The 27,501-nt window shown below is 36.9% G+C and overlaps 1 protein-coding gene across 4 annotated transcripts in view; it reads right to left on the bottom strand.

Moving 5' to 3' along the window:
* The window catches only part of LOC127635467 (UV radiation resistance-associated gene protein-like), a 124,978-nt gene that overhangs the window by 52,416 nt on the left and 45,061 nt on the right, over positions 1-27,501 (bottom strand). For all 4 annotated transcript variants that reach the window (XM_052115546.1, XM_052115545.1, XM_052115544.1 and 1 more), the window contains exons 10-13: positions 25,756-25,843; positions 25,342-25,402; positions 20,294-20,459; positions 3,242-3,317 (exon numbers count right to left, since the gene is read on the bottom strand). In XM_052115546.1, coding sequence (XP_051971506.1) covers positions 3,242-3,317; positions 20,294-20,459; positions 25,342-25,402; positions 25,756-25,843 — 391 coding nt within the window. The remainder of the gene's footprint in view (positions 1-3,241; positions 3,318-20,293; positions 20,460-25,341; positions 25,403-25,755; positions 25,844-27,501) is intronic.

Consider the following 27,501-nt stretch of genomic DNA (forward strand, 5'->3'; position numbering starts at 1 on the left):
AGTCTATGATCTTGGCAGCGGCGCACTAAACTAAATGCTGTTGTTATTTAACATGAATGGAAAAGACATGAAATTGGCTTTTGTTTTTCTTTTCTATTTTCTTAACAGTACATTTAATTTGTTCTCCTTTTGTCATAGACCATGTCAAATATTTCACCTGTATTGCACTACAACAAAATCCATGTAAGTAATGCATGGCTACGATGGTGCAAACCAGTGTAATTAGCGTTAACAAAAATTCAAAATGAAAACGAAATTACATTTCATTAACTGAAATAAAAATAAAAACATTATTTGAAGAATTGAGACAAAAACATGACAAATTAATTTTTGTAATTTTGATATAAAGTATATAATACAATTTGAAACCATATAAACCTGCATTATTGAACATGATTTAACACTACATGATTGTTTTACATTTTGTTTTTATTTTTATTTATTTTACCTCTCTAAAATATTAAAACTAAAATAAAAGTAAATTCTAAAAACAATTTAATAAAAAAAAAACAAAAAAAAAGAAAAAACTATTACTCCTGGAGTAAAAGCTAATGAAAACTATACTAAATTTAAAGGACAAATTGAAAATAAATTTGAAATAAAAACTATATGAAAATTAAAAACTATTATAACAATGGTGCAAACTACTGGAAAAAAAAAAAAGAAATCAGAATTTTGTTATCACCAACTCATCTATCACAGATATAAGTACCCAGTCGAAACCCCGCTGGCCACCTGACATTCTTCTCGATGTCTCTTCCCTTACTCCCATGACACAAGGACTAAATAAAAAACAACATCCAGTCAGTAAGTACACTGCTTCAAAGCAACTAAAACACCCCCTTCATTCTCTCCCTGCTGCCTGCTTGGATCATTTTCAAACACAGCAAAGCACACAATTTAATAAAAGATGGACGTTTAATCTCCTCCATTCCAGAACAAGAGCAGCACTGTGAAACTCAATCTCTGCTTAGTCTCAGCAGCTGGACACACAGAGCCACCACAGCTACGGCTAACCAACGGAATGCATTAAAGACAGAAGATCGGAAAAAAATTAAGCGAAGGCGGCAGAGGCCTCGGAAAAAACAACAACTAAATAACAAACAGCCTTTTGCTTGCAAGTTATTGGCAAATCATACTACTGTGTAGGAAAAGCCCAGCACAATTTTGTAATATGTAGGGGTCAACGAAGCAGCCAAATACTTGAAACGGTATAAGGATTAGTGAGGGGCATGTCTCGGTTTTGCAGGAATGACAAAGAGCATGGGATAGATACAGTGGCCCGAGCAAAGAAGTGGAAATGTGACATGTGGCTTGACTCAGCACGTCATGGTTTGTCTGGACCGGCTCCTCTGCCAACCTGGAACACATGTGATAGCGGAACGGAGCGATCAGACACAGATGAACAGAAAAAAGATGAGATTTCCACAGATGCTGCAGAGACAACAGAAAATGACAAAAAAGACGCAATGGGTTACAGCTCATAGGTTTTGCACGTAAAAAGGAAAGATCAGCTTATTTGGTCTTTAAATTGAGTCATAAATGTTGCAATTACAAGATCCATGCACATGGATCACAAGCTGTTTTTACCAGGAAACTAGAAGCATGATGCTTGAGTTGCAGAGTTGTGACATGGAAAGAGGTGTGTCTGCATAAAAAAAATGGCAGAAAGCAAAAATGCAGATACAATGATGATACCATGCATGAATAAATCATTTAGGTTGTATAAAACCTCATCCACACTAATTTGTTTTTGTTTAAAAATGCATTAATTGGGGCCTGGGTAGCTCAGCGAGTATTGATGCTGACTACCACCCCCAAGTTCTAATCCAGGGTGTGCTCTGGGAGTGACTCCAGCCAGGTCTCCTTAGCAACCAAATTTGCCCTGTTGCTGGGGAAATTCAGCTATGATTATCCACTGGTACAACATAAACAACAAAGAGATTTGTTGTCAATTTTGTTTCCAATTTGATGACAACTTGACGCGTGACAAGTTTTAATTATGACAGCTTAACTTGAATGTAGGAGCTTCCCAGGTGCAATTGAATGTATAGTAATTATACTACAGACCCAATCGGTACAGTTCAACAGACTCAAATGCTTCACAATACCGAGTTCTCCAAGCTCATGTGTAATGTCTTTACTCAGGGTAAGCGACTTCACAAACGATGAGCTTAAAATGTGCATGCAGTTAGGTTTTTGACCTGAACTCACAGTCAACTTATTGAGAGAAGGTCTATTAGCTTGCCCTACAGAGAAACTCTGACAAGGTTAATGAAGATTTCTGGCAAAGGTGCAAAGCATTACATTCTGTCTCATTAAGGGGATGTGGAATGGAAATGGTGAGCGACAGGCTGTATGAAGAACAAGCTACGGAGGACATCTCACAGTAAGACTACAAATGGAGGCATATATCAAACATGACAGAAATATAGTTTTCAAGCTTACATATCACTCTGTACCCTTTGCTGATATGTTTTATTTTTTTAAATGTGCGTGCCGCTTGTGTAGGTCTGAGAAAGCCAGATTCGGTCGACCGTATTTTTCCCCATTCAGTAGTTTTCATCTCCACTTTATATTGCAGCAACAGCTGGACAGCAGCAGGCCTTGATTTCTCTCCCACAGTCATGGAGGTGTGTTAATCTTGTACTTACCAGGCAAACTGAAGAAGGTTAGATTAAATTTGAGCTTCAGAATTCTGTCTAAAAGGGTTGTTCAAACCGAATACCATCCATGCACTATAAAAAGCATGACGTATCACCAGGAACGCAAGCGTCTCGAGACGCAAGTTAATTTTAATTTAACACAGTTTCTAACAAATGTGGTGCTCCTGCTCAGATGCTGAAAAAGTAGAGAGACGTGATGCAATGGTCAATGATATCCGTCTAGCATGTTTACATAAGAAAACATTTGAAAAACTGTGCGGACGGACACAAAAACATGAAATGAAATGGCATGAAATGGCAATCACAACCCATTTTACTACTGTAATATGACAAATGTCCAAATGAAACCGGATATGCAATAAGAAAATATTTAGGACAGGACTAATTGAATCGTGAAAAGTGGCTGTTACATACCAGACCAGATGGTTGGAAGGTTGAAAAATATGAGCGATTGGAGATGCCAAGTCATTTCAGAGGCATTGCAAGTTATTACAATTTGATGAACAACCATGCAGACAAATATGTTATTTCTATGGAATAATGAAACAGTTGGACATGCTTGTACAGTATCTTACCTGGGCAATGTTTTTGTTGAGCAAGTAGACCCCATATTCGAACTGGAAACGCTCTCCTCTGGGGTATAGGGGGAACCTGTAAACAAGAGCAGTACAAAGATATCATGAGAAAAGTCCTCAGCGCTCACCTCTAAAGTGTAACACATGGTTCCCGTATTAAACACAAAGCGAAGAAAAATGTTATGGGGTCGTAATCAGTTCATAACATTGAGCAGGACAACTTCACACAAAAAAACGAACATGGCAGGTCATCAGTCAAACTGGACAAAGCAAACAGTGGATAAAAGACCAAAGTCTGAGTCATAATGTTGTATTTGCAAATGAACATTGAGAGTCAGGGCTCTTTCGATCTTTAAAGGCTATTTATGCCTTGTGAAGTTAGCTGAGCATTGATGATACTTCAAACTCCAAACTCTCAAAGGCAACGGGGCCTTTCTGATGCAAGACATTTCTGCAGATGTTAAGAGACCGCCTGTAGCTCTGCAGGTCTGGTTCTGATCTGCTTCTCAAATGCATGTCTGAAACACAATCTATTATCCATTAAAAATGGATCATTCCTGCTTGTTTCTTTCGGTCAGTTCTCCTTAAACCGTGAGTATAATCATGATTGAGAAAAGGCCAAATAGCACACAATATCAATGTCGAGATCAGAGCAACGGATAATCAACTAACCGGTCAGGATGCACAACAGATGGACACACTGGACTATTATTGCAATTTTGAACAGTTCACATTGAAGCATTTACTCAGAATGGAAGACTTCAGAACACATTTGATTACAAAAAAATGTGATATGAGAGGTTACATGCTTCTGACATGACTGGGTGTCTCTGATGTGGACAGCACTCATCTTTAGCTAATCAACTCACTTTGACAACATATTAAATCAATACATCAATATCAATTTTGATATGCAATATCCAATATGCTCTTATTTAATATTGCTTGAGGAAACTCAGCGCGAACAACTCCAAGACCCTTTAAAGACTGTAGAAATAGTAGATCCATTCAGTTTTGTTGCAGTTAGTCTGACCAGCTCATGCATATTGCACACAAAAATAGCAAAGCTGACAGAAAGTTCCAATTCTAATCTGAATGGCTGACTTTAGAGGAGTCAGGAAGCCTGAATTTAGTGAGTCAGAGTCCAGAGGCCTGTGGGTGAATCTGACAAAACCAATAAAGACGACATTAAGGTCATTTTCCTAACTCAAAGAAATAAATAATTTATATTTTTGTTTAAATTTGTAAGGTGAAAGAAGTAACTACACATTTAATTTCTAAAGCATTAATAGAGGCGGCTGTGGCTCAGGTGGTAGAGCGGGTTGGCCACTAATCACAGGGTTGGTAGTTCGATTCCTGGCCCACATGCCGAAGTGTCCTCGGGCAAGACACTGAACCCAAAGTTGCTCCTAATGGCAGGCTAGCACCTTGCACGGCAGCTCTGCCGTCATTTGTGTGTGAGTGGGTGAATGAGTCACAGTGTAAAGCGCTTTGAATACCACTAAGGTTAAAAAAAGCACTATATAAGTGCAGACCATATAATTTAGGATACCTTTTAGCTACATATACTGCCATTTAGGGTTGGGGGCAAACGATTTTCTGATCAATTGCAATCTCAGTGATGAAAGACCAGTATTTTAAGTAGTTATAAATTCATTACTTTTTCTATTTCTGAATGTTTACTTGAATACTTGATACTGCTTTTATAAAACTTTAACCCTTTTTTTCATTTGTATCTTTTTTATATTGTTTTATTTATTCTATTGTTTGCACTTTGTTCCTTTGTTCTGGTATTTTACTGTTTACTTGAAATAATTTCTAGAGATCATAAAACAATGTTTACTCAAAATAGTTCACATTTTGATGTGAATCATCAAACTGTTTTAATTTGTTCACCAAGTAAAATTAACAAAAATAAATATAACAGAATTAATTGGTGTAATCAAATAAAATAAAAAAAATCTTTTGAAACGGAATCAGTTTGGGAAATCTGTATCAATATCCAGCCCAACTGCCACTATTATCTGAATGAGACCAGTTTTCAAGTTTTCAAGGTCTATTGTTGAGCATTAATAGTTTCAGAAAAACAAAATGAATTGTGGTTGGTCAAGCAAAACTACATAAGATATTAAATCTTGTGTTCAGAGAAATTAACAAAATTTAGAGAAGCTTAAAACAAGAAGAAAAAAAATTACAATGGAGTAAGAAAAATAAATGTAATTCAAAGTTAAACTTTCATGTATTTTTTTATTTTTATTTTTATTTATTTTTTTGCATCTCACTAAATTTTGTTAGATTACTCTGAAAACAAGACAAAATCTCAAATGTTATTTTCTTTCAAGTAAATATATCTTGTTTTAGGAATGTTTAGATATTTTACTGGAAAACAAATTGTTTTTTGCAGTGTACCTTCCTAAGTGGGCAGTTCTTGGCCAGAGTACGCTGCAAACAGAGACAAACTTAATAAAAAAAAATAATTTTTTTTTAAAAGAGTCTGCTATGCAAGACTAAGTAGCAGTGTGCAGATTTCAAAAAGCTGGCCCCACATGCAGGCCGATTAAGCAGAACATCCTCTTCCTTTTATTGGAGAACATGGACAAAAAAAAAAACAGCAGGAATGTCCCTCTTAAATAGAGAGGATGGGAAAGAGGCTCAAAAACAAAGAGAAAGACAACACGCAAATATTTTTCATTCTCCATGAAGCTGCTCCCACTAACACCTGACATGACTACAGCCCCCCCCTAATTTCAGAGTACAAAATCAATGCCCTGTTATTAAGAGCTATAGGGAGGGAGGGAGGGAGAGAGAGAGAGAGAGAGAGAGAGAGAGAGAGAGAGAGAGAGATCTGAAAAGCCTCAAGCTTAACCACCTGTGATCCACAAAAACATCACCACTTTAACCACAAAGCTCTCTTGACAGCGCTGTCAAGCTTGTTAAAACACTGTGTGTGTGTTTTCAAGACTACATCCTTTTGGAATGCATTTATATGCCACTCTCATGCGTGTGACGTGTATTCACCTTATATTTTCACAAATCAGGAGGAGAGGGCACACACTGCAACGAGCCCAGGAGGTCACACACTTTAGACTATGGCAGTAGACACCATGAACATAAAAGGTGTGAGTGATCTTTCAGAGGTTCATCTATAACCCAAGCCACCTGGTACTTCTGCTTTTAATCGGAAGAGTAGAGAGACACTGCAATTCCCTCTACTTCCCATCTTTACAATTCTGTCTCCCTCCCAAACACACACACACACACACACACACACACACACACTTCCTGTTTCACCCGCAAGAACCAGAGGGGCATAACCTTGAAGCAGGTGCATACTTAAAACTCTAACTGGCCTGAATACACAGAAACACACTATTTTAACATTGAGATTAAAGGAGCAGCGCAATGTACATTTGTTCATCTTTTTCCTCACCCAGAGAAAACAATATCCTCAAAAGCCACATTTAACCAAATTCCAGAGAAAACAACCACAGTAACCCAGCCAAAAATCACTCTCAGACACACAAACAAATGCATGCGTGTGTGCACACACCATCACCTAATGGTGATTAATGAGCGCTCTCGTGTGTGTGTGTGTGTGTGTGTGTGTGTGTGTGTGTGTGTGTGTGTGAGATCATACTGCTGCGACTCTGGTTCACAGAGCACCAGGAATTCCTCAAGGGAATGTCCAGTCAAATATATTATAACAGAGCAATAGGGGGCAGGAAGTGAGCGTGTGTATGTGTGAGTGTGTGTGTGATCACTTGCACACATGTATGTACATATGTGAAAAAGTGTGTATGGACAGGCAGTGAGAAAGAGAAAGGAATGGTGAGGAAATGAGAATGGTTTTATCACTATTGTAAATGTGAGGGATTACAGTAGACCTGGAGAAGTGCTCACGCTCGCTCTCGCATGGCAGGATAACACACACGTTCACCCCACACCTTTCAAAATCCCCCACCTTACAAGGCCCACCACAAACTGACCAAGAACCGCCCACTTAGACAAGAGTCTGCCTGGACAACATAAAAGCAGAAACATTTTTATGTACTGTTTAAAGATTTTTTTAACGCAGTGTGGAAGAAATTCATTAAAATAATATCAGAGCATTGTTGGTCTGAGGCGGCTATATAAAAAAAACACAAATTTAATTTGCAGGCATTTGTGTCAACTTTGGAATCAGAATTTCTGTCTGTTCGAAAGCAATAAGTTTACACACACCGAGCACATTATTAGGAACACTATGGTTCCAATGTGGTCTGCTGTTGTAGACCATCTGCCTCAAGGTTTGAAGTGTTATGCATTCTGAGATGCTATTCTGCTCACTTCAATTGTACAGAGCGGTTATCTGAGTTACCATAGCCTTTCTATCAGCTCGAACCAGTCTGGCCATTCTCCGTTGGCCTCTCTCATGAACAAGTCATTTACATCCGCAGAACTACTGCTCACTGTATGTTTTTTGTTTTTGGCTCCATTCTGAGTAAACTCTAGAGACTGTTGTGCATGAAAATCCCAGGAGATCAGCAGTTACAGAAATACCCAAACCAGACCATCTGGCACCAAAAATAATGACATGGTCAAAATCACTAAGATCACATTTTTCCACCATTCTGATGGTTGATGGTTGACATTAACTAAAGCTCCTGACCCATAACTGCATGATTTTATGCACTGCACTGCTTCCACATGATTGGCTGATTAGATAATCGCATAAATAAGTAGGTGTACAGGTGTTCCTAATAAAGTACTCAGTGAGTGTAGATTATATACTGTACTGTAGATTCTAGCTAAGAAAACAAATCAGAATATAGAGTTTCACTTATGGATATCTAGTTAAATAGCTATTCAAGCTAGTATACTTACTGCCGCGGTTGTCACTGCAATTATGCATTTGCAGCTCTAAACAATTAAGTAGAACAGAATCCAAATAAAATAGTAACTGGGAGTTAAATTCAACCATTTGTTGATCCTTGAAATAGCACCTCAAAAAAACTAAAACATTTGTTTGCAAGATTTGAAACCACTGGCCTGGCAAACTCAAGTGCTCATTGTATCAACCCAGTACCATGTAAATATGACTTTTGCTTGTGTACCCTAACTCCCTGTGTAAAATCAGCCAATCAGATTTGAACTGCCAATGTTTAGCTAGCACACTCCAATTTTGCGTGCAATATGCATCAGTCAGACAAAGAATGGACTTTGGGTGGTCCGTTGAGAGGCTGAAAATAAGCAGACACAAAAATGACTGTAACAGTATTAATTCAATAGTAATTTTTTTTGTGTGTGTGTTTGTTGCAATTTCAAATTTAAATGTTATAATGCTACTTTTATTGATAGTGATAGTAGAGAGAGGAACAAGATCCTAACTGTCCCAAGATTATACAATATTTAGAAAGAAATTGATCCTCTAAGTAATGTATGTAGACATATGATGAAAACAGACAGCTCTAATCTCCTAATACTCCTGTCCCACCTCAATCTGTAGTAGAGCCTTTATTTCTCCAGTAAACGTTTTTGATGGGGCAAACAACCACAAGTACAAATTGCAAGCATGTTTCCACAAGGGAATGTTAGACGATAAAAAAATGGTGTAGATAATTGAACATGACAGTGACACATTCTTACTCTCTTTCTGACTGTTTCCGTCTTCTCTTCTTTCAACATGTTCCTGAGAAAGACCATCATCTGTAATATCATCGCATTAACTGTGGACATGTTCTACTAATATTTATTGTCTTATTCTTGAACAGTATGTCCATTGTTTCATAATTTTAAACCTAAAAACCTTCTCTATGTGAAATGTTATGTTTGAAAAATGTGCTTGTAATGCTTTACTAAAAGCCCACTAAAACTTTCCACTTAATACGTGGCATCTGCGAGTTAGTTCAGATGCACAGCATAAATAACTAGCTTACAGTAAAAAGTGCTCCCTTTCCTGTTCTCTGGGCCCATTTCTGGTCTTAATTAAACAGTTGGGGGGAAATGCACCTTGTTCTCTTACACCAGCACGTAAAGAAACAAAGAAGAAAGTGCAAGTGACCCACACATACCATTTAGGCACAAGCACACTTTGAAAGATCCCAAAAATGGCATAATAGTTACAGCTAGGGCTATCGGTGGAGCCTGGCCCATTAAAATAGCATTGTGTGACAGATGCTGAATGTAATCGTTTCTCTGATATTGGGAGTTACAGCTCTGGCTGATTTAAACAGCAAATGCTGCCATTAGCTCTGACAGGTTGGAGGAAGGTGTTTGGGTAAAAGCAGCTGCGTTGATTTACGACTCCCTGCGTTGAAACCGTACATTAAAACACTGTAGTTAAGTCTTCTTCTGCGTGCAACTGGAGAATGAATGAACAAAGTGCAGAGGTGGTAAGCTAACCAAAATGTGTTTATGTGGGATACGGTGTATAATATATACTGCATGACACAACAGAAAAGAAAGTGAGACAGAAAGATAGAAGGCAAGAAAAGGACAAGCGTGTTCATACTGTACATAAATACAGTCTGATCATGCAAGAGACAAGTTGATTGAGAAAGTATGCACCAGCAAGAAAAGAAAGGATGAAAAACAGAGTTAGGATGACATGGTTATGTACGTTTAGAGTATCAATTATAATCTGTAAACAGGTGGGCACTGCAAATGTGCCGTGCGGCTTGTGGAGAGTATACATTTGCGCAGGTCATTCAGAGTAGCTGGGAGGATTTTCAACAGTTTCTGGACCTACGCACGATCCGCTCTGACCACCCACCGAACAGCAGACTGCTGCAGTAATTCCTCAACTCTCAACGAAGCCCAGTCACCATGATATACGAATGCAAAGAGCAAAACTGCATAGTGAAGATTGTACACCTCTTCTAACCTGGAAAACTATGTACGAATCCAGTTTTGAAAATCTCTGGCAAATGTACCTGAATCCCAAGTAAGAACTTTGGAAGTTGCACGCAGGTGCGAAAATTTCAGAAAATAAACAGACCAATCAAAATCTGAATACAAGCTGAAACTTCATAATGAAGATAGCACACCTCAGCCAGCCTGGAAATTTCCACTTAAGCTATGAAATTATCTGCAAAATGTACCTAAACTCCTAAAGGATACTTATTTTTTCTGTGTTCTGGACTGATCTAGCCAATGGCATTGCCTTTCTGAGTATACTCTTCCACACGGACTGTGCTGATGTTGAAATTTGCGGCACGCACACTGTACGTGGAGCAATCAGTAATGCGTATATCAAAAGTATATTCAGGCCTTCAGATCTGAAGAACACAATTATATTTTCTTAACAAATTTATGTTGTCAATCTAATTTTCTGAAAATAATCTGACCAATCAAAATGTGAATGCAAAGAATGAAACTACGTTAAGAAGAACGTCCACCTCTGCCAGCCTGGAAATTTCCAGCTGAATCTCTGTAATTCCCTGCGAAACCTGAAGACCTAAGAAAGATGTAAACAACAAAAGAACATATATTCAACAATCAAAAACTTTTGAAAGTTGCACTTTGGCAGCAAAAATCTAAATCAGAATACAAAGAATGAAACTTTATAATAACAAATAAGAACTTTTGAAAGAGTTTTTGCACTGTAACAGTCTGAAAATAAACTGACACATCAAAATAATATATTTCAAATAAGGCTTTCCAACAAACACAACCAGTATAGTCCATCAACTCAATGTATATAATTTTGAATGTGGCTACTCTACATGTTTAAAGATGGAGGCAATTTGGACCTGAAGACATTAACAAGAGCTGACTAAAAACCATGGAAATACGGCCACGATCTACGCCACCACAGTTAGAGGACAGATCTCAGAATCACATCATGAGAAGCCCAGTGCAAATATAGAGGGATGAAAAAAAGGACAGGAAAGCCAGAAGAATGACGTATTCAGCTGCTGGGTACAGCCTGGCTCCAGTCTTCTATGTGATGAGCGGTTTTATCAGCTTTCAGACCTATAAAAATGATAATTCCAGACTTATAATTCATCCCTGAGGCCCAAATAAAAGACTAACGAGTCTTTCCTCTGTCTTCAGATGATATCAGCTCTTGAAAAAGTCATTATGTTATGAATCAGACTGCTTAATTGCAAATGTGTAAGGGGAATTTTTTTTTGACATGTCTGCATTTAGAATTTCTGAAGAAATGTATTTGGATAAAGAAGTATTGGGCTACAAACTGCGCAAAGATGGAAAAATATACTCTTGTCTATCTACCCTAAAAAAAAAAAGGTACATAATGTGTGAGCCCAACTCGGTTGATTGGCACAGTCCATCTTAAAAGGCATCACTGTTGAAAAATAAACAGTTTAAATTAGCCTAAGCTGGTCTTAGGTGCTCTAGTATCCTGGTCAAGCTGGACTATGTACTGGTTTTGGACACTGTTCAGATGGTTAGGCTGAGGGACAAGCTGGTCGACCAACTTAACTGGCTGAGAACCAGCTGACCACCTGGAGACCATCTTATCCAAGCTGGGAGACCAGCTAAACCAGCAAACCATCGTAGACTGGTTAACACAAGGATGAACAAATGCTCCAAATCTCTTAAAAGTCCTCATTTGAGCTCAAGAAATCCTGTTTTCTTTTCCAATCTGAGAGTCCAGGTTGACCTGTTTAGCATCCTGAACTCATGGAGCAACAGTATGTGTTGATTCCTACTTCCATTTTTACACTTGTCATAAAGTCTTTCTGAAAAAGTAGACAGCGGCATCATACAGTTCCCAATAAAACCCAGTCTGAAAGGGAGCCTTGGGTTTAATGGGCCAATCTCTGGACTCCATCACCCAGAGTACATCTGGATCATATCTCCCAGACTCTCTGAGATCTGCGGCAATCAGGCATGCAGCAATGGGCTAGAAGTGTAGAAATGTGGGTGCAATGTGTCGTTAGAGCCCATTGCATGTCAAGAATGCTTCTAGGGGGCCAAAGAAGCTTCCAACATTCCAAAGAAATATATGTTACAGAAAAACTATTGCATTGTTAGTGTTGCTTAAAGGAAAGAGGAGGGGATAATGGATAGTGGGTTAAACTGGTCCAAGCTTAGTTTTCCTGGGCAAAAATAATTTGTCTATAAATGAGGTATTCCAGGTGTGGACAGTTTCACTGGGACAAAATCTCAGAAACATGGAGGGGAAGGAAATGTGAAAAGGACAGGAAAAGAGAGCAATGGTTTACAGGTTACAGTCCCAAGTAGGGGTGACCCTGGATTCAGAGAGTTACGGAGATTATATTCTTGCCCCCCCTCCAGTTATTTAAGTAAATTTGGATGAAAGTTTTGGCAAAATGCCAAGTTAAAATGGAGGACAGAAAAGTTTTAATAAGAAGCCAAGAAGGTTGCTTGTCAAAAATATATAGTTTTACTACCGAATGGGGATTCAGGGGAACAGATTTCATTTACGAGACTGGTGGGTCGATATTACAGTGAATTTTCAGGTTTAATGGAGGTGTACAATTTATGAAGTTTTAAAAGCAAGCAAATGCAGAAATGACTTAAATGTGATTTTGGATAGTGGCCTAACATTACAAGACATACAATTACAGTAAAGAGACATGCAGTGCAAAATAGCCATACATGGGAGTAAAAATGACAACATATCATGGACTTCTGTTCAAAAACGTGAGCTGCATTGCTGTCTACAGTCTACATAGGCAGTTTGTTTGTTGTGTTTATGTTGTCTCATAATTAGGAACCGTTTCATTGTTTTCAAATGTATCAGTGTGGCATAATAGGTAGTGAATTCTAGCAAGTATTCAAAATGACATCATTGCTGAACTGTAAAACCCTGAAGATAATGTTCTTTTTTCAGTGAGAGACAGTTGAGAATTTATCATGGGCCAATTAAGTCTAGTACTACAGAGCAATGGCAACAGTGATTTGGCTTTCTATGGCCCTCAGAACAGATTTTTGACTATTAAATGTGTAACATTAAGATTACACTTGTTTCACAAATGACTAGTATTATTATCACATATAAAAAACTGAGTTCTGCCTATACCTCACTTATCTTAATTTATAACCACCATCATGACAGTTTTATTATGGGCTGAGTAAAACTTGCCACGAGATGAATCATGTCTACAGTCACATCATTTTGGTCAGTGTATACAAATGCTGGGTGACCAGATGAAGCCCTAAACACAGTGAGGGAGGTGAGAGGTTGTTCCTGCTCATGGGCCACCTCAGTGACACCTACATGAAAGCTGGAAGCAGGATGAAGCTAAGATGTTGTAAAATGAAAAACAGATTGTGTGAACTTTTCAATTTATCTTCAGGCTGTACATTTGCAAAACGTAATAGTCCCACACTTTGGGTGTTGGTCAGGGGAAGGCCAAAATCTCCAAAACAGTTTTCCAAGCTTGCACTTCAATGTCAAATCAACAATAATATCTGAGGATGATCAGTCCTTCTAGGTTGTTGTGATCGCAAGAATTTGTGCAAATTAGGGCTGGCAAATTCAAAGTGTTAATTTTGTGATAACAGTTGACTGTTCAACACTTTACAATTTTTTTTTTTTTAAGTGTGCAATTAATGCCGTGTCTGTTTTTTTCTACTTTATGAAACTTCACTCTAGTTCTCCCAGACTTTCTATGACTAAAATTGGCATATACAGGAGCACGCTTGACTCGACTGCACATCCTAGCACAGAAACTTGTTGTGATGAACACTGCATGTTTATTAATTATGTATAACATATGTCCGGGGCTTAATAAACATGGGAGCAGATTTAGTGTATGGAAAATGGAGACTTCACCCACAAGCAGTGAGCCAGGTGTGGGAAAGATTCTGATTCTGAACAAAACTAAAATTAAAGTGCACAAGAGAGACTAAACAGCAGCCATAGAAAATAATATTTTTAAGATTTTACATTTCAGCATTCAATTTGTTTTTTATCTGTATGTATAGTGTCTAATAATGCATCGGTAATGTGCACTTAAAGGGTTTGTTCACCCAAAAATGAAAATTCTCTCATGATTTACTTACATTTAAACCATCCCAGATGTGTATGCCTTCCTTTTTCAGCAGAACCGAAGTGAAGAATTTTATAAGCAGATTTCAGCTCAGTTTGTCCATACAATGCATGTAAACGGGTGCCATCAGGCTGCTGGCTGAATGGTCCAAAAGGCATATTTAAGCAGCATAAAAGTAATCCACATGACTCCAGTCAATCAATTAATGTTATATGTAGCAAACTGATAGGTTTGTGTAGAAACAAATAGAAAATGTAAACGTTTTTAACTTTAAACAATTGCTTCCACCCAGTGCTGTAATGCTGTTTGAAATGAACCAACCCTGTGAGGCATTCGATCCTCTGTTGTATACAAAGTGCGCACTTCCGACTTTCGTTACGGATGCATCAACTTTGATGTTTGATGATCAATATTGGTCGATACCAATTTTAGTGTGATATATTTGTGGAAAATATGTGAGTTTTTATACTTTTGTTAGATTGTGATTTAAGTGGGTTTGTTTTGATTTGACCTGGCTGGAGTCACTCAGCACGCCCTGGATTCGAACTCACGACTCCAGGGGTGGTAGTCAGCATCAACACTCGCTGAGCTACCCAGGCAACTGGCTCTTTTAACATAAAAGGCAGGAGTTCCTTTCCTACAGCCACTAATACTACCATATAAGTGTTGTGATTTTATCCATTTATAATTCTACAAGTTGCCAAGAGTCAGTCTAAAGACAGCAAAAATGTGTCTCGAGACATGATTTAAAAAAAAACAACTTCTTTTAAAAACGGCTTTCCTCTGCAAGACACTAAGACACTGCACGACTGATAAAGACATCCGTCTAGTGTATGTTTACATGGAAAAACAATACAATTTCTCGGTTTACTTTTTCTAATTCTACAACAGAAAAAAAGCGCAGACTTTTGAGTGTGGGGGAAATTTTTTTTTTTTATGTGAATGACCTCTAAGACACTTTGAAACAACTTTTCAAATAGTTACTTACAAAATTACTAGAGCTAAAAAATGACAACTTGATTCACTGTGTCTGGCTGTAGACCATAAGCTAAATAGAAAAGCAGTGCTGTAAGTTCAGTCACAGCAAGATACTGATGCATCTTCCCAAAGTTGAAGAGATTAATGTGCCGAGCAGATTTACAGATCGCTAACTGTATCTCAGAGAACACCCACTATACAAACCAGAGACCTCGCTATGACAGAAATACAGAAATCATTAGACAACCAGAGATAGAACTGACAAATGAACACAAAACCCAGCGTGGCCAAGAGAGAGATAAAGAAGATGATTTAAACCTTCTTTGTCAAGTGCAAAGCTTACACAATATTAAACAATGACACTTAGGGACTGATTACAGCTCATATTGCAGTAAGTTATGGTGTGTGGAGGTCATGGGGGCACATAGGACAGGGGATAATAGGATATGGTGCAGGTTTGGCTCATTCAGAGTTAATTATGTGGGCAACATAGGTCCCTCTGTTCTCCTTCGCCTCTTAACGCATACTTAAATAAGCTTCGGAGTACTACTTCTGAAGGGCTGTACCTTCATCTTCTCAGTGGCACCTGAATCATCTGCAAACACACACATAAAGGGCCATTAAACAGCTGAGTGGTCTCACCCCTGTACAGCTGCTGCTGCTAATAACTGTGTACTGGTCGTACCTTATACAAAACAAGTGTACATCACAAACACACAAATGCACACAGAGGCTGAGGGTCAGGAAGAGTGTGTCCTGATTATAGTTTGACTTTCATAACAGTGTTGTCTCCTGGGAGCCGCTGTGACTGGCAGAGTGGGATGTGGGCGGCCCAACGTACTGTCTGTGAACCTTGTAAAGGCTTGTGCATCACATGTACACAGTGGAATTGTGGCCTATTGTGTTTCATCCCTGTGGTTGAAAGCTCTACATCATGATTGACGTTCTCAGTAGGTTAGGAGTTTTAAAATGTTTGCAGAGTTGACATCATTGTTAAACACAACAGTTTTGCGGGGGACGTGCACTGTAGACATAACTGAAAAAGGGATTTGGTGTGTGAAATGTGAAATGTGCATGTGTGTGGGCAAGGTCTAATCTGAGCCAGCCGCAGCTAGGGATGTGCATTGTGGTCATTTTGACAGCACTCAGACATCTTGATGGATAAATCAGTTCCGTCTGCTTTATTTTTTCATTGTTGATCTGTGTAGAAATGTGGGTAGTGCATTGCATCTCGCTGTATTTTCCAGCCTGATCTCATGAACATTACGTGACCATGGCAACATTTTTCGGAAAATGAAACTGCATTCCTTATAACACGTTTGGCTGCAGTTTGCCAGGGAAATGTCCAGCGGGGGGTGACAAAAGCAAGTGAAATGCTGTCGTAATCTGACAAGGTTTTTAAGGTGAATATTAGATGGAGGATTTAATGAGTAAAACATACCTCCCTAACATAAACCTAACCAATAGTGATCTAAAGTCAAATGAGAGGTAGACAGAAAACAGACATCCTTACCCTTCACCATCACCTAAACCTATCTGATAGTGTCCAAACACAAAATCTGATATGAAAAGCAAATTTTCTGAATAATGCAACTGCATTATTTCTTGTCGCTTCTGTGACACTTACATCTCATTTGTCAGCTTGCACTTTTGACTGGGCATGAAATGCATTCTTATTAATTAATTTCCATTACTTTTATGACCTCTCCAGTCATTTAGGATTTCTAGGTATGGATTGTAAAAAATGGACATTTAAAATTTTTTAACATTTTGGTTCAGACCAATTCAATGACAACTCATTCAGATCGATCCCTGAAATGGTTGAAACGATTCATTGAAAAGATTCAATTCAAACAAACAATTTACTCACATATCGGATATCACAAGCTGATCAAATATTTTAAAGCAGAGCATAACTAGAAAAATGCATATTCACCAAGATATTTCCATGATTGTATTAAAAGAATAGTTTTTAGAAGATTATTTAAAAGAATATTTCAGCTCTGTAGGTCCACACAATGCAAGTGAACGGGTACCAACATTTTCAAGCTCAAAAAAAGCACATAAAGACAGCATAAAAGTAATCTATACTACTCCAGTAGTTAAATCTATGTCTTCAGAAGCGATATTTTAGGTGTGGATGAGAAACAGATACATTTTTAAATCTTTTTTTACTATAAATCTCCACTTTCACTTTTACATTATTCTTCTTTTCCCATTCACATTCTTAGTGCATATCGCCATCTATTGGGCAGGGAAAATAATTTATAGTAAAAAAGGACTTAAATATTGATCTGGTTCTCATCCACACTTATCATATCACTTCAGCAGACATGTATGTAACCATTTAAGTCTTTTGGATGACTTTTATACTGCCTTTATGTGCTTTGTTTTTAGCTTGAAAATGTTTCTAGCCCATTCACTAGCATTGTATGGACCTACAGAGCTTACATATTGTTTTTAAAATCTTTGTTTGTGTTCTGCAGAAGAAAGAAAGTCAAACACATCTGGGATGACATGAGGGTGAGTAAATGATGAGAGAATTTTCATTTTTGGTGAACTATCCCTTTAATTTCAATGACTCTTCCAGGCCTGGATAACACAATTTCAAAAATCCTTGATATTTACAGGTTTTCATGTCTGTGGGAGCCTTGTTCTTGGCTTGTTGATTTTATTTTTTAATTCTATGCTCACAAAGTGAAAATGAAAACAGAAACTGCTTTACGATCTGGTAAACCAATTTAATGAACAATATCCCTTGAATGATTCCAGTAGTCTACACTTTGAATCTCTCTATTCTCTCCCAAAATCCTCAAATCACATCTCACACAGTCTATTTTCATGAGGGAGTATAAAACTTTACTTTTTCCACTCTTTAATCCCTATTAGCATCCTTTACAGTAGTAGGGAATCACAATAGACCAGATACATTAATTTGATCTGTTAAAATTACAAAGTATTTTAAATGATCCGTTTTTAATCATCTGTAAATGGTTCCAAAATAAATTATGTAAATTGTGAAAATTTTTCAGTTAACACAACCTCTGAGCCACACAAGCAAACATAGACCACAAAGGATGACTATCCACCATTATCCTGGCACAATTAGGGATTATTCTTTATCCTGTTTACCCCTCTTTCTGCCCCCCTCTCTCTTACCTCTCCATCTTCTTCCTCTCTTCCTCCTCATTTATAAACTGTTGAAATCAGCCATTAATCCTATATCAAAAGCGAAGAAAGCTATCTCAACCACTGTCATTCAAAAGGGGGCCCATCTGATTATAACAATCCAGTTTTATTACGAGTTTCATTAAGGGGCTTTTCACCATGTGTGGAATGCAGGAATGTGATACCTCTCTGGGCATGTGCACTACAGACATGTAATCGGCAGAGCAACCACCTCTTTTCTTGGACGACTTCTGCTTAGTTACAGCACCAAAACACAGAAAAACAATAATTTGAACAGGGTAGTAGGCGCTGTAATTGCAGTGTCCACACATTCTGGCATTAAAATGCCAGGGTCTGCAAACCCCACAGGCCAAGCCTGGAGAGTATGCATTCGTCTCTATGGTAACCACAGCATCGCATGCATACAAAAGGTTAATAAATTACAAGTATCTCACGTGCCGGGAAAGATCACACCCTGAGGATGCAATTTAACCTCAAACTATGAAGATTAAGGGGGAAGATTGCATTAATGGTAGGCCATACAAATGTGACGGTTCCTCGAGTTGTGTAAGAATCTGAAAAAGATGATGTAATGCTACTCTGACTACATTGTAAAAAAAAAAAAAAAAAAGGCTTATTTGCAACTGCAAGGTTTATTCAGGTGGACAGATAATGGAGATCAATGGCGAAAAGGTTTAAAAACAGGCTTTGTGGATCAGGCTCAAAGAATGAAAACCTTAATACATGCATCAAGGCACTCATTACATTATTTCCAAATAACATCAATGCATCTGCAACTCAAAGGGCATTTACCAAAATATTTTCATTATAATCAAAGTTTTAAAAAAAGAAAAATTATTCCAAAGAAAAATAATTACAGCCGTGGCCTAGTGGTTAATGCATAAGCTTTGATATGTTAAGCCAAGGTGCTCAAGCAGGCAATGTAAGTTCGAGTCCAGTTTGTGATATTACCAAAGTCTTGTTCTTATCTCTTCTACTCATCGTTCAATTTCTCTCTCTACTATCACCATAAATAAAAGTGAAAAAAGCCCAAAGAAAATATTTAAAAGAATGGTTCATGTTAGTCACCATTAACTTTTCTTGCATCCTTGTCCATACAATTAAAGTTGAGACTGAGGCTGTCATTGCAACTGCCTTTTGTGTTACGCAAAAAAATAAAGTAACGTAGAAAAACAATGAGGGTGAGTAAATGATGACAGAATTTTTATTTTTAAGTGAACTATTCCTCGTGTGCTCAGGCTGGTGACGTGAGATTGGTTCGCAATATTTCAAAAAACTTTTAAAAAGAAAGCAAATACATTTTTGAAATGTACTCTAATTTTAAATGTACTCTTTGGCTTTGATGTGCTGCCACTTTGATAAAAGAAGTCAAATAGTATGAGCCATAAATACAGTCCTATGCAAACTTATGTATGTAAACTTGTGTTCTCGAGACCCTCTTTTTAGGCTTCTTATGCTGAAGCAGACATGGTAAATCAGCATGGAATGGGATGGGATGGGATGAAAAGATGAAAGAGTTAGAGAGGGATGGATGAAAGAGAGGCGAGGGGCTCAAGGGAGCACATGAAAGTTGGAACCCTGTGGCGTTTAAGTACCGTTAAATTCAAGAAGGGCCTTAAACCACCCCGAACACACATATTGAACCAGACAGGTGTACAAATTACACACACACATACACCACAGGTGCAAACAGAAAAATAAGTATTTTCTATGTTGTGGGAAGAGCCTCTTTAGAGTGTAATGAAAATGATGAATTAATGTATACTAATATTATACTGTCTTCATAGATACTTCTTACTGCCGAGCAGAAATGTAAAAATAAATTCCCCTGTGATTTAGATATATATAATTCAATTTGGCACAACCAAACTTTGAGCTATATAGCACAAAACAACAAAAGAAAATAATATTTTGTTCTTACTCTCTTTCCTTCTCAGAGAGTTTGTCAGTGATGGTGTCTTTGATGGAGGAGCGGGAACCCTTGTGGATGACCGGATACCTGAGTGGAATCTGCAGGAAGTACGATATCATCAGCACCAAGTGTGCCGTGTACCCCAGAGCCACCGCCACACTCCCATCATCCTTTGCTGCAGCAGAGAGAGGAAAACACAGAAAGAGACTTATTTGAAGAACAAATTATGAATTAAGAGGAAACTGCACTCTAGGTACAACTAAAATAAGCCAGTAAACTTGTAAATCTTATAATAAAATGTACAGATCATATTTAAACCCAAAGTCAAAATAAAAAAATATACTACAATATACGCAAGTCTCTAGAATTTACTCAGAATTGTGCCAAAAACAAAAAAGCATCCAGTGAGTGGCAGTTCTGTGGATGGAAATGCCTTGATGAGAGAGGTGAACAGAGAATGGCCAGACTGGTTCGAACTGACAAAGTCCACGGTAACACAGATAACCGCTCAGTTGTAGTGAGAAGAATATATTGCAGGATGGCGCTGTTTTGGCAGCATGAGGGGGACCTGCACAATATTAGGTGGTTTTAATGTATAGGCTGATATATATATAAATATATAAAATCCTGTATGTATATATACAATGTATATATATACTGCATATACTGTGTGTGTATATTAGGTTTGTCAATCGATTCATTTTTTTAATAAAATGAATTACATGGTGTCCCGATTAATTAATCGAGATTAATTTCGCATATACAAATATTTGCTGAGAAAGCCCATCATATAAAATTAATTCAATATATAATGATGAAATAATTATACATAGTTATCTTTAAATATTTAAAAATTATATATTTTTTTATATTTATATATAAAAATAAAATAAAAACATGTTAAGTTAATTAAAGTGCATTACATTCTTACAGCAGAAGAGTTCATCATTAATAAGACAACACAAAAAGTGGCTTTAGAATACAATGTATTGTTTACTACCATATTATTGATCATAAGTCAATCATTGGCACACAGTTCACAGCAATCCATTACACAAGTGAATTTGTCAATCAGTTCGAGATTTATTATGAGGGCTTGTTTAAGGATCAGTCAATGAACAGCTGCATCAGACATGCTTGTGTAGCATCTCGGGTGCGTTGCGTCATACACATAACATTTTTAGGTCACTGTGTCAAGTTAAAAATCGATATTTTGATAAAAAAAAAAATCAGCATGAATTTTAACAAAAATATGTTTAATTAGTTCATGATTTAAATCATATATTATTTCCACATTACAGTAATGAGAATTATGGGGAAGGGGTATGCTTACTTTAATAAATGTCACAATGCAAATAATCTGGACCATAAATAGGTTTCATTGTCCTTATTTTAAATAAATGTCTTATTTACAAAATGTTTAATATAGGGAGAAATACAACCTGGACATGTTTTTTAAAGGTTTTGTGAAGTTCACATATTGTGAGACTAAAATATCTAGGCAGAGCTCTATTATACTAGAACCTCCATTTCGATAAAGGTCTAGATTTGTAGATTCTAGCATAAAGTTGAATGAAAACAATTCAAGTTAATTCCCTCTATTGTGATGTTTTAAATGGGGGGCTGTTTGTTATGTTAATGGGACTTGAAGGCCATTCATTTTGTTGAGTCTTCTTAGGACCCTTGAGTTACAGTCAGGGAGCAGCACAATAACCAAATGCCATTCAAGACTTCAGTTCACTTTAGCAATGCACTTTTCTTGACAGGGTCAAAGGCATTACCAGAGGCTAAAAGCTACTCAGAAAATAACATCCAGCTAATGCGAGTGTTCTGTCTTTAAAAATATAATCACACCCCAATGTTTGTGCTTCCTAAATAATTATATACAATCTAAAATCACACTGATAGCCCCATTACTGTCTGAATAACAACCTTTCGATGCATTTTTTAGTCAATTAAAAAAAAAGTGCAAATGCCAAACCAAAAATATTTGGTTGCTAAGCAACCGCAAAGATGAGAGGTCAACAAGTCAAAGTTGGGCAGGGTTTTTAATGAAAAGGATGCGCAAAGATATTTTGCCCCAAAAAAGTAGACATAAAAAAAAAATTCAAAATTAATTTGCCTGCTTTATAATATTGAAAAAATATATAATACTGTTGTTTGTTGTGTGTTTGTTCTTCATTTTCTTAACTTAAGAAAAAAAAACGAATCCAGAACTACAGCAATTAGAGGCTATTAATGTGATGAACAATGAAAATGATGTGATCATTTAGTCTCCCACATATTGTTTCAAATCCATAAAACTTTCTTTTCTCCATTAAACCCCAAAAGAGAAGTTTGGCAGAATGTTACCCTCAGTCACCATTCACTTTCTTTGAATGGACCTGCCCCCCCTGCCCCGCTATGGTTTAAAAATAAATAAATAAATTAGTAAATGACAGAATTTAAATTTCTATTCCTTTAAGCATACAAAATCAGTGCTGTTTGAATAAGATTCTTTGTGAATGTTATTTTACATAAGAAATACATTGTGTGCGTGAGTATGCATATGAGGTTTCATTACGAAAAGTACGTAGGAGAAAACAGTGCAAGCAATAACCCCATATGTGGAGGACTGCATGTGCATGTATGTTGTTTCGTGTGCAGGTCAACCTGGCTTCCATTAACCCCTCTTTTTTTTTTTTAAGTCATGCCTTTCTGCCTGAAAAAAGCCAAACCTGATTCTCAGCGACTGATACGGTGCTGCACAAAGGACACACTGGAAATTATATGAAAAACTCTCGCCACATCCAACACAACAAAAGACATCAAATGTCCCTGTCATACATAGTTAATTTCCCTTATTAAAAACTCCAAAGGCCTAACTGCAGGGAACTTTGTGAAATGAATGCACTAATCTAATCCTTTTCTCTTATTCAATGCAATAAGTCAGGAGGTCCAACCAGTTCTTGCTGTGAATAACTGACTAGAATGAGCTCATAACCACAAGTTGAGGGGTTCCATGGACACAGTGCTCCATTGATCAGACTCAGAGCAGCACATAATGATTGATTGATGGCATGCAACCTGTGATCCACAACCAGACTGAAGAGTCCAAGAAATCAAGGGAGTTATAGTCAGTGAAGCAGAACTCAAGCTCAAGAGCTCCTGTCTAGATGTTTTGTATGTGGAGGAAAGGGGTTTTAGTCATGGCAGAAAGTGATTCAAGAGAAAAATGGGGGCTAATACTGAGAACACTTCTGGCTCAGAACTAGTGATTAACTGATATTCATTTTTCAATAGCCTATAGAAATATGTAAAAAGCAGGGTGGCTGAAATAATGCAGATACAATATATACACGTATAATATTTAAAAACATTTTAATGATTGCTTTATGAGACATGCAGCACACAGTTGAACGTAACTAGTTTTTTTTTTTTCACAATATTGGTTATATTCTCTCAAACAGACTAGATATTTACATTTTGTAAACAAAAGGTGAGCATCGTTTGTCTATGCAAAACTGGTTGTATGTTGTTGTGTGTGGTTTACAGGACGTTGCTATGCAGTTGCTAAGGTGTTCTGAGTGTTTTCCAGCACATTGCTGAAAAATTATCTTACTGTATATAATCTGTAATTATCTGATATTCCTGTCCCTACAAATGGTTTGGGACTATGGGATTTTTTTATTTTTTTCCACTAGATTTATCATCCACTGAGTGATAATCCACTAATGCAAATACCCATTCCTGATATCAACAATTAAATTAAAACTAGTAAATATGCTTATTTTTGAATGTTTAATTTAGTATTTCAGATATCTGGAAATGGATTTCAGATTTTAAATTGAAGAGTAGCCTATAATTAAATAAAATGTAAAAGGCTTTCATACTAGTTACAATAAGATTACAGATACAGTATTTGAAATGAACATTACCACTAGTGAAGCCAATATTACATAAAAATAAATTGCATTATGATTTCCAACTAGCACAACATTACTTATAGAGTTAATGACAGATAATTGTGAAATTCTACTAGTTAAAATTAGTTAAAGGTATCTACAACCCCAATTCCAAAAAGTTGGGACAGTATCAATAATGCTAATAAAAACAAAAAGTAGTGATTTGTAAATTATATTCACCCTTTGCTAAATTGAAAGCACTACAACTAAACATTATATGATGTTTTACCTTGTGGATTTCATTGTTTTTTATGTACAGTCATTTCAAATCAGATGATTGCAACATGCTCCAAAGATGTTGAGATGGGGCAATTAAAGACTAATACGAATTTGACGAGTTAAAATAACAAGGCAATGTGAAACAGGAGATGTTAAACAGGTGAGCCAATCGTGTCATAGTATAAAAGAAGCCTCCAAAAACAGCCTAGTCCTTCAAGAGTAAGGATTATTCGAGATTTGTCAATTTGCCAACAGAGGTTTCAGCAAATAATCCAGCACTTTGAGAACAATGTTCCCCAAAGAATAATTGGTAGGATTTTGGGCATTTCACACTCTACAGTGCACAATATACATAGTTAAAAGATTCAAGGAATCTGTTCAAATCTCAGTGCGTAAAGGGCAATATGAAAACTACTTCTGAATGATCTCTGATCCCTCAGATGTCACTGTCATAAAAACATCATTCATTTGTAATAGAGATCATGAACATGGATTTGAGATTACTTTAGTAAACCTTTGTTAGTCAACGCCATTCACTGCTGCATCCACAGATGCAAGTTAAGACTTTACTATGCAAAGCAGAAGCCATACATCAACACTGTCCCGAAACACTGCCGATTTCTCTGGGCTCAGTTTCATCTTAGATGGAAAGTAGAACAGTGGAACTGTTTTTTTGGTTCGATGAGTCAACATTTAAAATAGTTTTGAAAAAAAGCAGCCGTCGTGTTCTCCGGTGCAAAGAGGAAAAGGACCATTCAAGCTGTTATCAGTGTCAGATCCAAAAGCCAGTGTCTGTATGGGCCAGGGGTATAAATATGCAATATCCATTTACATGCGATCCATTGCTATGCTAAAAAACTCAAGATGGCCAAATATGAAAAGATCAAAACTTACCTTGAAAGTCTTCTGAATTGGGCAGTTTCACACCACAAATCACATAATCATTTTGATTGTTCTGTAAATGGGAAAAACAGAAAACAGCATAGTGCGATTAATCACACTCATTTTTAAATGGACTAAAACAGCTTGGCAGAATATAGTTTGGTCTGAATGTAGTTTTCTGCCCATTTTCAGTGGCTTCATTTTATGAACTGATTTGAATGGCAACAGTATACTGAGGGTAGCAGGCAGCGTGTGCAGAGAACACTAGGTCTAGGTCATCATTAAATGGTGGGAAACAAACCAAACAAACTAGTAAAGCCTTTCGATTTAGTGCCCATAAGAAGCCGGACTTTGGTGTGTATTATAACAGAGAACTTTTGTTGAGTGTGTGAGTTGTTGTTTGTGTATGTGGAGTTACAAACTCACCACATCAACGGGATAAATGTAAGACAGTTCTGATATAAGCTGACGACAGCGGAAGGTGAGCTGTGCGTTTGACTTCAGAAACATCTCTCTGTTGAGGAACAAAAACACACACAGAGGAACTTCAAGATGTTTTACTGCCAGTTATCAGAAATTACACTGAATCAAATACTTCTAATACATTAACAGACTGCAACGAATGTATATACATACATGCAGTATGTCACATGTATAACCTTCAATGCCTAAACTACATAGATGTAGTGAAAAGGCATATAACCAAGAAAAGAAAGTTTCAAGAAAGGGAATCTGGGCCAGAATAACAGTGAGGGAGACAAAAGAGCAAAAGATAATTTATTCTAATGTTTATACTGGCTTCAGGAAGTCTACTTTACTAATGATGGTTCTGAATCATCTCTTTAGTAATTGTAAGAGCTACTCAATTATCATAACTGCCAAATTACGATGAACTTCCTTTCCTCTGACCCCATCCTCCAGTGGCACGACCAATCCTAATCAGAGCACATCTGTCAAATAAAGGCCATTCCATTTACCTTTACCTCAGAACAGGGGTTGCTGAGGTATGGGCACACCTAAACATTGACCCGTCTAGGAAAAGTGCAAGAGGTTGAAAAAATGTTTACTTTTCATGCCCAGCTTTCAGCTACTGGATCTGAGACTACAAAAGTGAGTATTCGAAGAGGAAGAGAGAGAGAGAGAAAGGAAAAGTAATGACAGGAGATAATATGGTATCAATTTACAATCATGAAAAGGAGCCAGGAAGGAAATATTGATTAAGTATGAAGGATATACGTTCCGTATTGGACTATAGCTTGTATATGGGTCCACCAGGTCTGCTCTACACTTACAAAACCTGGTCGAAAAGCCGCCATCTAAACACCATTCATCTGTGAACATAATTTTATCCGTCTTTACTGGAAGTGGGTGGCTTTTGGCTTTTTAGATGGATTGTGTTTCTAAACTTATAGCAACCATCCTTTAAACACCAATAACAGTCTAAATTCCCAGTCACTGCAAAGGGATGAACAGTGTTTTGGACAACATAATATGAATATGTGCTTTCACAATGTGCTGGATTAAGAATATTCTATGTCGAGGGTTCCCTTACGTTTTGATCAATAAGCTTTTCCAAGACTTTTCCAGGCGTTTGTCAATACAGGATTCAAGATTGCACTCACAAACAGCAATTTCTAACCAATAAAATAGTTAAAACCTGAGCATAACAAGAACAAATATATACTTATTGTAGTAACTTTCATGTCTTTTTCATAATTTATGGTTTTAATAATTTTAAAGACTTATCCATGATTTTATTATTTTCCTCAACTTTGTAATGATTTTAAAACATGTATTAATTTCCATGACTTTACCATGATTTTTTAAAGATTATTACAATTTTCATGACTTTCCCATGATTTTTTAAAGACTTAATACATTTCCAAGACCTTTTCCATTATTTTATAAGATTGTCTAATTTTCCAAGACTTTTTCATTATTTAAAAAAGGAAGAAAATAGATTTAGTTAATTTCCACAACTTTTAATGCTTTTTGGAAGATTTTATTAATTTCCATGACATTTCCGTGTTTATTACTTTTATTTTATTAATTCTGAGTAGTTGTCTTGCATGATTTTTTTTTAATGGTTTGATTAATTTCCATGACTTCTTCCTGTTTTTATTTAAAATTGTATTAATTTCCATGAATTTTTAAGATTTAATTATTTACCCT

The sequence above is a fragment of the Xyrauchen texanus genome, chromosome 43 (assembly GCF_025860055.1).
Source record: "Xyrauchen texanus isolate HMW12.3.18 chromosome 43, RBS_HiC_50CHRs, whole genome shotgun sequence".
NCBI lineage: Eukaryota > Metazoa > Chordata > Actinopteri > Cypriniformes > Catostomidae > Xyrauchen > Xyrauchen texanus.